Source organism: Podarcis erhardii, assembly GCF_964252035.2.
Source record: "Podarcis erhardii genome assembly, chromosome: 11".
NCBI lineage: Eukaryota > Metazoa > Chordata > Lepidosauria > Squamata > Lacertidae > Podarcis > Podarcis erhardii.
In genome coordinates, this window is record NC_138501.1 from 41,815,339 (window position 1) to 41,830,979 (window position 15,641).

Here is a 15,641-nt window from a genome sequence, read left to right on the forward strand (position 1 = left end):
GAACCACCCCTATAGTGATTCTTCATCAATTGTCAGTATAAAGTATACAATTAAAAGTATTCTACACAGATTGGTCTAGATTGGGGAGAACAAATCGATCTTAAAGAAAATGCTTACACTGCCCACCGCTTTTCAGTTTTACCTCCCACATCTTTGTTATTCATTTTGGAGGCAGGGAAAGAGAGCAGCCACATATCTGTGCAATTTTTCTTCTTCTATGATGTGATGTTCAACTGCCATCACTGAACACTGACTAAGATTTAAATAGCCCCAGTGTATCTGTGAATTTAGGAAACAGATAAACTCATTCTGAGGAATTATAAAGCATATGAAGAGTGAACACAGCACTAATTCCTCTCTCTTAAGAAAGAAGAGCAGTAGTGTTGGCTATTTGACAGCTATTACACTTCAAAGGATGAGTGAGGAGTGAGCAACATAAATTTCAGTGGTGCTTTGAATAAAAGAGTTCAGCTAAATGCCTTATTCCAAGCACGAACTTCAAAGTACATATTCAGATTATTGCCAGTAAAGTTTCATCTCACGTGGTTTTAAAGGCCTTCCATCATTACTTTCCATTTTATTTTATTTTATTTTATTTAACAGAGCCTGCTATTCTTTCACCTAAGACTATATTGGGATTGTGTGCACAGTTCTCCTCCAAAGTTGGCTTCAGTTAACTTTCCACACAGAGAAAAAGGTTGAACACAGTAAGAAATGCTAGTGCCAGTTAGAACTACAGACTACCCCCCACTCCCTCCAAATATTCTCTAGCTCAGATCAATATATCATCTCAACCACAAAAGAGGGGAGAACCTCTGAAAATGGTAGTTTCAAGAACTTGAAGCCACCTTCTTAAAAGAGTGCAGTTGTGTGTGAGACCATTGATAAGATTGCCACAGGAGTAGTTTAGCTATAGAGCTGAAACAGTATATAAAATTTTTGAGCGTTTTAATATTTAAAAATCACACTTAGCTTGTTTTTCAATAGTGTTTCGAAAAGCATGGGGTTCATGTTGCTTAACGTCAACTATTTGTACATAATTAGCAGGTTTTTAATACAGTTCAGCAGAAGTATGATTGACAGCGCTTGCACACAAACTCATTTAACTCCATTTAGAAAGTTGTGAGCTGCAGCGCGTGTCACAAAATAAAACAAGATTAAAACACAACCTATGAACTCAACCGTCCTTCGAGGATGCATCACAGCTCTTGGTAGTAGCTAAAAATGTCTTTCAAGCCATTTTAAAAACCAACTGGACTTTTCAAGCTCAGTCTGCATTGGATCCCCCAAATCTGTTCGTTCCTTTTACAGCCAACGGTGGGCCTTGCAATAGGTGTAAAATGGGAGACGTTGATCTTTAGGCGAGGAAGTGTTGCCTTCAAGAGTTGAAGGGAGCTGGCAGTCACTATTCCAAAAACCTGGAGTGTTTTGAGTGTGGCTATGTCACCAAGTTCACTATAACAACAACAACAAAAGGAAAGTTAAGTGAAGAGAACCACAGGGAACTGGATAATGCAATTCGTCAGATCTGAAATACAGTGGCAGCATGAGCCGTACAGCAAACGCTGTGCCCCTAACCATCCTTGCCTAAGGTCCATTTTACTACCAGATGACAGAATAGGTTGCATGAGAAGGGGGTTCTCGCCCAGGCAAATGCTTTGCAGTGTTTCTGGAGTTTGTGATCTTGGGGGTTGGATTAAGGGTACAGCAGCACATGTCATACTCTGCCAAAAACAAAGGAAGACAGGAGGATGGCAAGATACCCCAAACCCACCCTGCTCTGCAGCATCCCCATTCCTTGTAACCAGCTTGGTTCATATATATGTTACTGAGAGGTGAATATTCATTCTCCTCCCCTCTTAAAATGAACAAGAAGCAGAAGGCAGAAACTGAGATTTCTGGTTGCCCCATAACAGGAGGCGGTTCACAGGTTAGCAAAGCTACAGAAACTCCAACATCCATCAAGAAGGCAGAAACTGAGATTTCTGGTTGCCCCATAACAGGAGGCGGTTCACAGGTTAGCAAAGCTACAGAAACTCCAACATCCATCTGTCGAACAACATTACTAGGCATGCAAACCAATGAATACAGTGGTGCCTCGCAAGACGAAATTAATCCGTTCCGTGAGGCTCTTCGTATAGCGGTTTTTTCGTCTTGCGAAGCAAGCCCATTGACAGCTTAGCGGATTAGCGCTATTAGCGGTTTAGCGGCTTTTAGCGGATCAGCTGATAAGCGGCTTAGCGGCTTAGGAAAAGGGGGGGAAGGGGAAAAAACCTGCAGGAACTCACAAGACATTTCGTCTTGCGAAGCAAGCCCATAGGGAAATTCGTTTTGCGAAGCGCCTCCAAAACGGAAAACCCTTTCGTCTAGCGGGTTTTCCGTCTTGTGAGGCGTTCGTCTTGCGGGGCACCACTGTATGTACCTTGTGGCTTGGGCTTTGCTAATGAAGTGGAAATTTGGAGGACGACATGCCAACGAGAACTGGGTCCCACTATGCTAAATAATGGCAGAACGCACTTATGCACTCCTAACAGGCCTATGGACACCCTTTTATTAACTTGTTACATGTTCCTTAATAACACAGTCTTATACATATCTACTCAGATTTAAGATATAAAACAACTCAGGAAAAGGTTTGGTGCAACAGGCTAGGAAATAAGCGTTGGCAGCAAAGATTTAAGGTGATGAGCAGCCCTTTCAATGGTGAGATGTCCCTGCTAAGCTAGCACAAAGAGAAAGCGCAAATATTGTGGGAAGCGGGGAGCAGATATGGCTTGCATGAAAGGATGGAGCAGTCTATTTTCACTGGGTATACTCAAAGTAAAATTTAGTTGAATAACACCACCTGCTTTTATTGACTTGAAGTAGTTAACATTACTCACAGTAGGGCTGCAGGAGGTATCTGATAGCATCGACTAAGACCCAGGTGTTCAAGAGATGCCAGATGGTGGAAATACTGAAAGCAATCGGGCTTCAACATAACACTGTCACTGTAATAAAAAACAGCAACTGATTTAAGAACTCCAGCCTCTGCATATATAAGCTTGGCAGGCTAGAAGAATAATAAAGGAACATATTTAGCACAATCATAGTTTTGCAGACTAGTTTCCAGTTATCCCAACTACTGTACAGAAACTGAATTTATGGAGACTGCTTGGAAGAAGGGAGGTCTATGGGAGCTGACGTTTTATGGAGGGCACTCTATCACTAAAGGGCAACCTCTCATCCATTTAAAAGGTGGCTTGGAGGAAGTGGGCATCACAAGAAGACACTTCCTATGTCCAAAATAATCCCCATTTAAAAGTTCCTCATGCTGTGTATGCTCTCATGCAGATTTTGGGGAGATGATGGAAATAGGAGATTTCCTTTGGAGAAGAGAGGGTCCACAGTTGCTTTGAGCAGCAAGACTGGCACTCGCTGCCTGCTTAGAAACAGTTGCGTTGGCCACCCCTCCCAATCTCACACAGGAACTTGCAGGCATTTGCTTCCCTTCCCCTCCTGCGATGCCAAAGGGTTTTTTGTGGCCTCACAAATCTGTCTATTCCTTTTTTTAAAAAAAAGAAAATTTGGGGGAAAACAGGTTTTTACTTATCACTCCCCATGAGTCCCCTGCTGTAAATCTGTACAGCTGAAAGGTTTATATGAACCCCCCCCCCGATCTGTCACTTTCAAAACAGAATGTTATTTTAAATGTGCACACCCACTTTGACATACAGACCATTGTGGGTTGAACCCCAAGTCCATGCAGCCCTTAGCCTGTTCTACTACTCAGACTTGGTATATGATTTGACTCAAAATACAGTCATACCTTGGTTGTCAAATGGAATCTGTTCCGGAAGCCCATTCGACTTCCAAAAATGTTCGACAACCAAGGCGTAGCTTCCAATTGGCTGCAGGAGCTTCCTGCACTCAATCAGAAGCCGCGTCGGACGTTGGGCTTCCAAAAAAGTTCGCAAACTGGAGCACTCACCTCTGGGTTTGCGGCGTCCAGGAACCAAAACGTTTGAGCTGCAAGGTGTTCGAGATCCAAGGTACGACTGTAGTACTACTGGGCTGCACCGAAAGTAGCGCTATGTAAACATTCTGTTGGTGCAATGGTTTCTACTTTTGCACAGTGGAACATTCTCCCCCTCTGCCGACTGCATAACCCATAAATTTGTTCAATGGGTTCCCCCAACCCTCTGGAGCAAATCAGGGGAGGGCACAGGAAAGTCCCATTGCACTAGCAGGAATCCTTGTGTTGATGACCTTGATTTATTCCTTAGCACAGGACTTCAGAGACACAACTATGGGGCTGTGTGTGTGTGTGTGTTGTTAACACTCAAATTCTTACCTTAAATCTAAATGGACTAGACTGGAACACCTCTCAGTTAATGTTTTGATATCTGAAATGAAAAATCAAATGCAATCTGGTCATCACACATCAACAGGCAGTACAGTTTTTGCCTAGAGATAAAAATGCCTTAAAGTTACGCATTTCGATACTCTTGTTTCTGCAGCTGTAGGCATACATTTCATATTATCTTAAAACATTTCTTCTTGCAAGTTTGCTTCATTCCCAAAATTTACTGTAATAGAAAACTAGAGTTATTCACACGCCTGGCTTCCAAGTGTGGATGGTAGGTTACTTGAGCAAGCTAGTTTCAAGCCGAAACTGGCCTCTCACCTGGCATCAGTAGATTCTGTCTGTATCCACTGAGGTTCAGCTGTGTTACCGTTGGAGAAATGTGGCTGACTGCTGCTTTCACGTGATCAACTGTGAAGTCACACCAGGCCAAGTTCAGCTCTTCCAACCTGTGTACAAGTTGAGAAAACATTACTTTCAAGACACATGTTCACTTATTATTTGTTTATTATGGTGGGGGGGATCTGTGGCCTTCCAGATAGATGTTCTGGACTCCCAATTCCCATCAGGCCCAGCCAGCAATGCCAATGGTCAGGGATGGTGGAAATTGTAATCTAGAAAAAGACTGGAGGGACACAACTTCACTATCCATTTTCTAGGTGCCGGAAAGAAACAAAAACCCAAACACGATATAAATGGAAATCTTAACTAACTTTTTTTAAAAAAATACACACCCAGGTTTATACAACAAAGTTTATCGATAGAAAGTGTTCCCCACACATAATGAAGGTACACAATTCACTGTCATAAGACATGTTGATGGCCACTAATCTGATGGCTTCAAAAGGACATGAGACAAATTCACGGAGGAGAAAGCTGTCAAGGGCTATTATTCAGGATGGCCTTTTCACCTATAGGATCAGAGGCAGCATGTCTCCAAATTGTTGCTTACAAACAAAAGGAGAGGGCTATCACTTTCCTGTCCTGCTTGTGGGCTTTCAGAAGGACCAAGCCTCAACATTTCCAAGGAAGGTTGAGGGGAAACCAGTCTGATATTCTGGACAGCTGCTGCCAGTAAGTGTAGGTAGCATTAATCTAGATGGATAAACTGCCAGGCTATGTATAAAGCTGCCTCCTATGTTCCAGGACACTGTCATGTTGTTAAGGCAAATGAGAATCCCTCTTACCCCAGTAATACCAGATGTTAAAGCTGCATTTGCTCTTAAGCTTACAGAGAAATGGGCTAATTTGTTCCTACCAATAAGTGGATGAAATGTTCATTGCCAGGAAAGTGAATGAACAAGCCTAATCAGAACTAAGTGTCGACTTTAAAAGACTATTCAGAGCAAACAAGTTGGGTGGGTGTCCTCTTTTCCTTTTTATTATTCTGCTCTTTTTAGATGTTAGCTTTGTTTGGTTTATATTGTATTATATGTTGAAGGCCTTTAATAAAACTGATTTCTTTAAAGGAACAAACAGGTTGAGCAAAAATAAAATTTGCAGAAAACTTTGCAGAAATAAGCAAGAACAGTCTACAGTGGTACCTCAGGTTACATACACTTCAGGTTCCATATGCTTCAGGTTACAGACTCTGCTAACCCAGAAATAGTGCTTTAGGTTAAGAACTTTGCTTCAGGATGAGAACAGAAATCGTGCTCCGGTGGCGCGGTGGCAGCAGGAGGCCCCATTAGCTAAAGTGGTGCTTCAGGTTATGAACAGTTTCAGGTTAAGTACGGGCCTCCGGAATGAATTAAGTACTTAACCCGAGGTACCACTGTATACACAAAACTATTTAACACTCATTTTATGGCTCAGCAGAACGACAGCAGAGTGAAAACAGATTTCTTGGTTAAGAGTTTCTGCAATATCCAGTTTGTCTGCATCGTGCCAGTGCTAAATCTACTGTTGCTTCTTGCAGAAGTCAATGAACTTTTACTACCTGGGGCAACTGTCCAGCATTGTCTCCAAGGCTTCTGCAGAGAACCCAGAGCATCCAGACAGGTTTAGTCGCACCAAACAGGGGTTGTGTGCTATATTTCTGAAAGGTGAGAAAAAATAAGACATTAAACTGCCTGTGCACAAAGCCAGTCTCCAGACCAGCACCTCAAAGAGGCTGATGATATACCTTCCAATGTCCACACTGCACTCCTTCACATGGAAACATTTTTAAGCATTAACTACAATGTTCTGATCAGAAGGTTGGTGGTTTGAATCGTGAGCTCCTGTTGCTCGGTCCCTGCTCCTGCCAACCTAGCAGTTCAAAAGCACGTCAAAGTACAAGTAGATAAATAGGTACCACTCCAGCGGGAAGGTAAACGGCGTTTCCGTGCGCTGCTCTGGTTCGCCAGAAGCAGCTTAGTCATGCTGGCCACATGACCTGGAAGCTGTAGGCCGGCTCCCTCGGCCAATAAAGCGAGATGAGCGCCGCAACCCCAGAGTCGGCCACGACTGGACCTAATGGTCAGGGGTCCCTTTACCTTTTTTACAATGTTCTGAAGCCAGAATATTTCCAAAGCCCTCTGCAAGCTGGCAGTTCAGATCTGTGAGTGTGATCTTTCTCTGGCCTGGCAGCTTGCTGGGTACAGAGGAAGGAGCAGGTGAAAAGACAGGGTGCAGAAAGAGGTGCCCATTCACTTTTGGCTCTGACTTCTCCCCTTCTAAAGAGTATCCCTAAGTGAATGTAGTGCTCAACAGAGAAACAGTTGCCCACCTGTGATATAGGCAAACACTGGTTGATTTCTACATAAGGCAGTTTAGTGCTATAGTAATGAACTATGAGCTTTGAGCTCTCATGCTCTCCACTCTCCTCCATTATTGGGGCACAACAATGAGGAAGAGATGGGAATGTCCTCAAAGGAACTCTTGGTTAAACTATGGTTTCTGATCCTAACTCCTAAACAAACCATAGTTTAAGCTAACTACAATTTCCCAAGCTTGGCTTAGCCTGTTTTTCAAAAATTTGAAAGGTTTTGGCCCTGCAATATTTTTTGAAACACAGATTTTGGGATCAGTCTGTACACAAGTGAGACAATAAGCCATTATTGCCAAAATGTGTTGGGTACGTTCAACAATAAACTATTCCATTGTTTTAGCATCTTTGAAATACCGTATTTTTCGCCCTATAAGACGCACTTTTCCCCTCAAAAAATGAAGGGGAAATGTGTGTGCGTCCTATGGGGCGAATGCAGGCTTTCGCTGAAGCCTGGAGAGCGAGGGGGGTTGGTGCGCACAGACCCCTCTTGCTCTCCAGGCTTCGCGGACCTCTCCGCAAGCAGCGGAGCGCTCCCGCTGCTTGCGGAGAGTTGCTTGCATGCCGAAGCGTGCGCGCGCTGAGCTCAACGCGTCCAGGCTTCGCGGACCTCTCCGCAAGCGGGGGGAGCGCTCCCGCCGCTTGCGGAGAGGTGCCTGCATGCCGAAGCCTGCGCGCACTGAGCTCAACGCGTCCAGGCTTCGCGGACCTCTCCGCAAGCGGGGGGAGCGCTCCCGCCGCTTGCGGAGAGGTGCCTGCATGCCGAAGCCTGCGCGCGCTGAGCTCAGCGCGTCCAGGCTTCACGGACCTCTCCGCAAGCGGCGGGAGCCAGCCCTGGGCTCCCACGGCTTGCAGAGAGCTGCCTGTTTGGGGGCTGGGGTTGGGGAAGCTCGGGCGGGCCTCCCCCGCCCCAGCCCTGCGCCTGGGGGGTAAATAATTTTTTTCCCTTTATTTCACCCCCAAAAAACTAGGTGCGCCTTATGGGACGGTGCGTCCTATAGTGCGAAAAATACGGTACATTTCTTCTTCTTTTTGGTCCACATTCTTGTATGCTTCCTGGGTTTTTGGGGCTTTCATCTGTTAATTCTTGTGTGCCTAAAATGCAGCAATCCCAAGAGCACAGATTTATTTGGTAAGGTCTACGTGTGCAAAAAGGTTAAAAGATTGGTTTTTTGCCCACTCACTTAATTATATCATCAGAAAGCTCAAGGCCTTCCAAGCTGAGGTTCTGTAGCTCCTGGCACCTGCACAGAATACTTTGGAGATCTCCAACTTTTATTGTACAATTCGACAGGTCTAGATGCTGTACCCGAAGAGGTCTACAAAAGAAAGGGAGAAGCAGGGAGATGGGGAAAAGCAAAATGAGTTTTAGAATGCAATTTAAAAATATAATCAAAAAAAGAAGACACACACACACCCTCTTTGCAATCTGAAGTGGTGTATTCTTCTCGGTAGAATACAGAATCCTGATCTCAGGCCTTCACTAGTTCATTTTGCTGCATAAAGCAAAGTGGGGTCCACAATGAAAAGATTCAAAATGAGCCACCCAACAAGCTAATGCATATTAATATTGAAATACCATTAATCTAGAAACATCAATTAATGTAGTGCAGTAGTCAGAGTTTGGGACAAAGGCCAGAGAGATTCAAACAGTCCATGAAGCTCCCTGGTGACCTTGGGCCAGTCACTATCTCATCCAACACAAAATGCTACACTGGTTCTCAGTGTCAAAATGTAGACAAGATCTCTTAAGGCTCCTAGTGTAGTAGAATATAACTACTATTATGGTTTTATGCTATTATAGCCTAGGACCCTTGTACCTTCGGGACCACCTCTCCCAGTATGCCCCACGGAGGACCTTAAGGTCCATAAATAGCAACACCCTAGTGGTCCTGGGCCCTAAGGAAGTCAGATTAGCCTCAACCAGAGCCACGGCCTTCTCAACACTGGCTCTGGCCTGGTGGAACGCTCTGTCTCATGAGACCAGGGCCCTGCAGGATCTGATTTCTTTCCGCAGGGCCTGTAAGACAGAGTTGTTCTGCCTGGCTTTTGGCTTGGAATTAACTTGATCCCCTCCCCCTCTTTCTTTTTTCCTTTTTCCTTCTGTGACGGAACTCCTACTTGGGGACTTCCCTGGCTTTTTTCTGGCCCACGTAGGACCAGTCTGGATAGTTAGCCTTGGTGAAGACTTGACGTTTTCATCCCAGAAAAAGTTTTTGAGTTTCTGCTGAAATGAGGCTGCATTTTAATGTTGTATTTTAATCTTGTTTTTTAAGTTGTATTTCAATCAATTGTTTTATATTTGGTGTTAGCTGCCCTGAGCCCGGTCTTGGCTGGGGAGGGCGGGGTATAAATAAAAGATGATGATGATGATGATGATGATTTTGCAAGAGAGTAGGTAGCACAGGCCTGAATACAAGGCAAGAAAATTGGGGAAAAGGAGTATTTGGAACAGCATTACCTGCTTGCTTTGAACAAAGGGTTGCCAACACAGGACCTTGGACAACGGAAGGCAGTTATACCCAATGGCAGCAGATGGCCAATCACACCTGGCCGCAGATTCTTTCCTGCGAGGTCAAGAGTCTGCCAGAGTGACTCGTCAATCCTAAAGGAGGAAAATTGTGGGGTGGTTAGAAAACAAACTGGAAGCTTCGGCAGGTGTTGCCATTAGCAAGCTCTTGAAACAGTATCCTCTTCATATTTACTCAGAAGTTGAGCCTCGTTGTGTCTATTGGGGTTCACTCCCTAGTTTAAGGATTGCAGCCTAATTCTGATAGCAAAGCTCTGGCTTCCTCTTCACTGCTTAAAACTTCTGATGGAAGTAGATCACTGCTCTCCCATTCTGGTTGAGTTCTAGAGTTTTTGTTTGCATACGGAGCACGCCCTCTTTCAGGCACTAAAGCAGAGATGGGGAACTTGCGGTCCAACAGATATTCTTGGGTCTCAGCCCCTGCAAGCATTCCCTACTGGCTAGCAGTAGTCCCAGTCAGTCACTCTCTACTGACTTGTGTATTATTATTATTATTATTATTATTAGAAAGTTGGGGCATAAATTCAAAAATAAATAATACGAGTTAAGTATTCAGCCAGCACTTACGAAAGGCGATGCCACCTCCGGCAAACCTGTGGAACTTTCAGCAGATCAGTCAAGGACAGATAGGAGAAAATTCCCAGAAGCAGTTCATCAGGCAATGAATCCCAAGAGACTCCTGTGTGCAGAAGTTTGGGAAAACAGATACCATACATAAAATGTAAATGGGGACACTGTTATTAAGGCTAAAAGCTTTAAAATAAAGACATTTCATACAGTTAAAACACAAACTGTGAAGTTCTCCTACACTCCTTAGCCTACACACACACACACACACACACACACACACACACACACACATCCAAGGGCTCTGTAAATGCATTTATTTAACAAGATTTATATGTTGCTTAATCAAAAGCAGTTGACATAAAATAATATAAAATCTTCCTTTAAAAATAATAAAAACACATACTAAATAATTAAAACATTAGATGTATTGCAATTAACAAAATAGAGAACAACTTCTTTTATTTATTTAGCAAGGTTTGCATCCATTTAATCTTTAACATTACCAATTAGCTATATCTTGAATATGTATTGTTGTTATCGCATTTTACCTGCTCCTGCCTCTCGAAGCAGCCTAGGTCTGCGGGCAATACTAAATTCCTTTTCCTTCACTTTCTGCCGTTTTGCGGGTGGTCCCACGCACATGAGCAGTTCCTGTGGGGTGTTCTCGTTGCCTAGCTTATCCTTAAGGACAGACACTCCCATGCCCGAGAGCAGCTCCGAAGTCTTGCTGGGATCCCATCCCCATGTGAAACCAGCGCTGACGTTGCTGCCTGAATCTGGAATTTCCTGGAGATGTCTCCTGCAAGAAATAAAAAGGCCCAGACACAGATTGACACACTCTTAGTATCAAGCCATGGTTGCAATTCAGCAGACATGTCAACACGGGCAGAAAAAGGAGCTATAGAGATATCCTCTGAAATTATAGTTTTCTAAAATTGCATGAAAGCGAAATGTGGTCTTCTTCTGGAGGCTAGTAGTCACACATTCCAGCCATGGTGGTCAAATATTCCAGCCATGGTGGTCAAATTAATCGTAATTTTCTAGGATATGTCTTCTCTTTTGGCATGAGACACAGACATAACTGATGACTAAAGAATTGCTTTCCTCTTCTCTTCTCCTGCCCCCCTCAACAATATATCACAGCTTCTATAGCCTACATATAGTAGGGGTATTTAAAATGAGTCATCATAGCATCCTCTTTTTTGCTCTTCAAAATGTGGCAATGAGGACTTTACTGCTTGTGCAAACTGGGTGTACCAGAGGGACTGGCCGAGATGCTGGTGGGAGCAGAGAATAGGGATCCGTTTTTTAGAACTGTATGAAACTAGACAGGTCGTTTACACATGTCCTAGACAGCCTGAAAAACTGTTAGGCTGCCTGCTCACAAAAAAACACACCAAAAAACAAACCCATTGAATACTGCACAATATGGCATTCAACTAGCAAGTCGATAGTTGGACTTGCTTTGAATAGGAGGGAATCACCCTTTTTGCCTTTTGATGACTTGTTTCACATGTCTCAAGAACAGCCCTTGCACTGACTGAGTTGCTGGACAGAACTCATAGATGGATGAGGGAGGGATGTGTTAGTGGTGCAATATGGTCTTTAACCCTGGATGTTTCTGAGTTCAAACCCTGGCATCTCCAGCTAAGGGGACTTCAGGACACAGGACTGAGAAAAGCTTGTGTTTGAGAATTTTGGAGAATTGCTGTCTGTTGCAGTAGAGCAGGGGTCAGCAAACTTTTTCAGCAGGGGGCCAGTCCACTGTCCCTCAGACCTTGGGGGTGGGCAGGACTATATTATGAAAAAAAATATGAACGAATTCCTATGCCCCACAAATAACTCAGAGAGGCATTTTAGATAAAAACACCAATTCTGCTCATGTAAAAACACAAGGCAGGTCCCACAAATAACCCAGAGGTGCATTTTAAATAAAAAGACACATTCTACTCATGTAAAAACACGCTGGTTCCAGACCGGTCACAGGCCGGATTTAGAAGGCAATTGGGCTGGATCTGGCCCCCGGCCTTAGTTTGCCTACCCATGCAGTAGAGGCTAAAGGGGATGACTCAGACTTCCGGGTTGGCGCCATCGCCGAATGGCGGACTCCCTCCGAGCTCCGGAGGGAGCCTGCTCGGCAGGGGTTGGGTCCTACCGCGCCGGCGACGCGGGGACCCTCAAAAACCATGGGCCCTGAAACCCATGGACATGGTGACTCGGCTGGCACCTTTTGCGCCCCCCCGACCCGCGAAGGAGCCTTTTTAAAGGCTGCGGAACGGGTGACGGGGGGGGGGTGCTTTGAGTCCTCCGCTTCCCCTGCCGAGCGAAGCCGCATGCCATTCGACGGAGAGCGCTGACTTCTTCTATTGAAAATTTGGACTTAAAAGAATAACCCGTGAGTAATTGGAACCTGGACTAAAAAGGGGGATAATTTTTTTTTAAAAAATGCGGAGCGAACGGGGGAGGCGCAAAAAGGAAGTCAGCCCCCCCCCCTGTCGTAGAGGAGTTAAAGTAAAGGATTTGACAACTAAGATCGAGCGCAACCCTATTTTGACAAAGTTACTAACTTCGCGATGGAAAATTATAAGACTGAGCTGGAGGAGAAAAGTGGAATTGAATTAAAAAGCACTCCCCCCCCCCCCCCGGAATCCTGGGAGCGATTTGTGAGAGCACCGGGAGAAGAGAAAGAGAGGTTTTGACAGCTGTCAAAGAGCTGTCAAAGCGGAAGAACAAAAAAGAGAACTTTGTTACGAGGACTTTGCCGGTTACATTTGTTATAAATTGGATATAAATTGTTTAAAACAAGGAATAACAAGTTATTTTGACTGGTGGGTGTGATCTGGAAGGGAATTGAGTTATTGCAATCCACCTAGAGGAGCTGAGGGATATTACAAGTATTGTTGGCTTGGAACTTGAATAGAATTTTTTATCTCCTGGGAAACTGCAGAAATGGAACACTATTTTGTCTACAGAGGTCTACACACTAAAGGAGACAATAGATTTATCTATTGAAGAATGGAAGGGACTTGGCATAATGTTTTGTTCCTGAATAACAGAGCCTCTGCAGAGGAATTAGAAGCTTTTGGAATTAGAACATTTGTGCAGGAGAGCAGGAAAAAAAAAAAAAGGAGAGAGACCAACAAGAACAACAAGAATTGGACAAAGTTGGAAGTGGGAACATTTGGGACATCCAGATTTGAAAGGTCTAAAGAAATAAAATTGGAGCTTTTACTCCTAAATATAAAAATCTGGATGGAAGAAATGGGCCTTTTTGAGATAGACTCCTTCCAAGATTGGACATTCGAAATTAAAGATGACTGGTAAAGGACTATGGCCTAGATAGATGTGGGAGCTCCAGGAAGACATCAGACATTGAAGAACATTGGGAACGCAACCGGGAAAGGGGGGAGGGAAATTTGGAATCCAAAGGGCGTAAAATTATATTTGATTATCTTAATTATATTTTATAATTTTACTTTAATTAATTATATCTGATTATTTTAATCTGTATTGTATATTAAAGGAGGGAACGCGCGGAAGGGAACAGGTCGATTTTAGGGGATGGGAAAATATTTTTAAAATTGGGCTAATGATAATAAGTTCAAAAACTGGGATAAGAACTTGCTGAATTTATTTGTAAGAATTGGAATACAAGAGGGGGGAGGGAGGGGAAGTCCTGGAAAGATGTTATTGAAAATAAGATTTTAAATTGGGATGTTTTGTTCTTTTTATTTTGTTGTAATTGGAAATTTCTAATAAATATTATTAAAAAAATAAAATAAAGGGGATGACTCAGTATAAAATAGCATCCCATGCAATTATGCAGTAGGCCTGAGTGCATGAGAACATCCATTTCATTTCACATAGGAGGTAACATATGACAGCACACACCAACATACATGTATGCATGATCCCCATAACATGTAGTCCCTGAAGAAATGGAATCAAGGGTTTGTGCATACAGCTACTGCACAGACTCCTTAGACAGGTGTTCTGAGGCCTCTGACACACACATAAAGTATTTTTGTATTGTTACAAAAGTCGGGTGCCTTGCGGTAGCAAGAGCACATGGGGTTCCAGGCACTCACCCTGGGTTCGTGGTCCTTTGGAGAATTGAGATACGGCAGAGACTGTTGTAGCTTTACGAAATATGGTTTATTCACCTATTTATACCTTCAGTCTGCATGGAGGGAGACCAGATCTTACAGCGCGGTTATTTCAAGAGAGGCTTGTACCCCAAAGCACATGCCCTGGAGACCAATCCAAGGCATCTCTCCAAGCCATCCTGCAGCCAGCCTGCCCAACATGGACCCCAGCTTTCTTCCCAGAACCACTTGCTCCCTTTTCCCTGTCACCTCAAACACACAGTAACCCTGGCAACCTTCCACCCCCCCTTCACAACTCAGGGCAGGGGGGAGGGCAGTTCTCTTGCATTGCCAATGGCCCTCAATAGCCTTGTATTGTTTCTTAATGGCCCTAGCTTGGCCAAGTTGTTTTGCATGAGTTAGCTTAGGTATTCCTTTGCAGTTTAGATTTCTCCCTTCACATCCCAAATCATTAAAATCCTACCATTTATTAATTTCTAGGGTTTAGAGGGTCCCCCACAATCTGTTCCTAATTATTATTATTATTTTGCTGAGTAGATTCCCATATGCACATTTTCCACTGGTGTGTAAGAAAAGGGGAGAAGGAAAGCATACAGAGCAGCCACACAACCATTAAGCTTTAGGTACAGATAAACATTTATTGTTGTTTTCTAAAAACCTGACCAAGCTTTGGCACTCAGTGGCAATGCAACAGCTCTGAAGTGTGACCGGTAGCACTCTACGCAGTCTAGCTTTTGTGCACTTGCAGACTGCAGAGAATGACAGGACTTTAAACAGGGATGTTTATGGATGCTATCAATCTAGAGAAGCTAACGTGTTTACAGAAATAGCAGAGTGTGGGCGGGATGGTGCAATCCGCAAATGAATTGCAGCCCGATCCTATGCATACAGGCTTACACTTTGCAGCTGGACTACTCTATCCTGTGTGTGGACGGCTGCAGCCTTTAACTGGAAGAACCTAGCGGAGGAAGAAAAGACAAAAGCGCGCGCAAGCTGCTTTAAGCTTTCGGCGGGATCTGCTTGCCCTTGATATTTCTCTGCATCCGCTCCCCTACCTATCCGCCTTTACCTGTGCATGGCGCTCGGAAGCGATGATGCACCGAGAGCTGGGATCCCCGATCCCTCCACTTTCCTGGCTCCCGCGCCTTGCGCTGCAGTGCCGGTTGCAACACCGATCGCAGCAAAACCCAGGTCCCCGCAGCTCCGGAAATCTCATCAACAGAAGCTCGCGCGCCCAACCCGCCCGGGCCAACGTTCTCCCGGCTGCCGCAATGATTTCTGGGAGTTGTAGTACCTTGCGGTGGAAAGAGCTTTGGAACGCATTTCTGCTTTGCTATCTGT

At 44.3% G+C, this 15,641-nt stretch overlaps 1 protein-coding gene across 2 annotated transcripts; it reads right to left on the bottom strand.

Annotated features, from left to right (window-relative positions):
* Positions 1–516: 516 nt before the first annotated feature.
* SKP2 (S-phase kinase associated protein 2) lies at positions 517–15,587 on the bottom strand. 2 transcript variants are annotated; one of them, XM_081881593.1, is made up of 10 exons: positions 15,370–15,587; positions 10,743–10,993; positions 10,192–10,300; positions 9,556–9,699; positions 8,279–8,413; positions 6,285–6,383; positions 4,667–4,794; positions 4,334–4,385; positions 2,883–2,990; positions 517–1,455 (listed from the first exon to the last, which is right to left on the bottom strand). In XM_081881593.1, exons 1-10 carry the CDS (start codon positions 15,375–15,377, stop codon positions 1,242–1,244), a joined length of 1,248 nt encoding a protein of 415 aa, XP_081737719.1. In that variant the 5' UTR covers positions 15,378–15,587; the 3' UTR covers positions 517–1,241. The 2 variants fall into 2 exon arrangements, with proteins under 2 accessions (XP_081737719.1, XP_081737718.1); XM_081881592.1 differs by having other exon boundaries at positions 10,192–10,303; positions 15,370–15,584.
* Positions 15,588–15,641: the final 54 nt, after the last annotated feature.

Coding starts and splice junctions, on each gene's coding strand:
- SKP2 (XM_081881592.1), bottom strand. Junction 9,700..10,191: donor CGGAGGTGGCATCGCCTTTC/GTAAGTGCTGGC, acceptor TTCCTCCTTTAG/GATTGACGAGTCACTCTGGC. Junction 2,991..4,333: donor CTAGTCCATTTAGATTTAAG/GTAAGAATTTGA, acceptor TTTTTATTACAG/TGACAGTGTTATGTTGAAGC.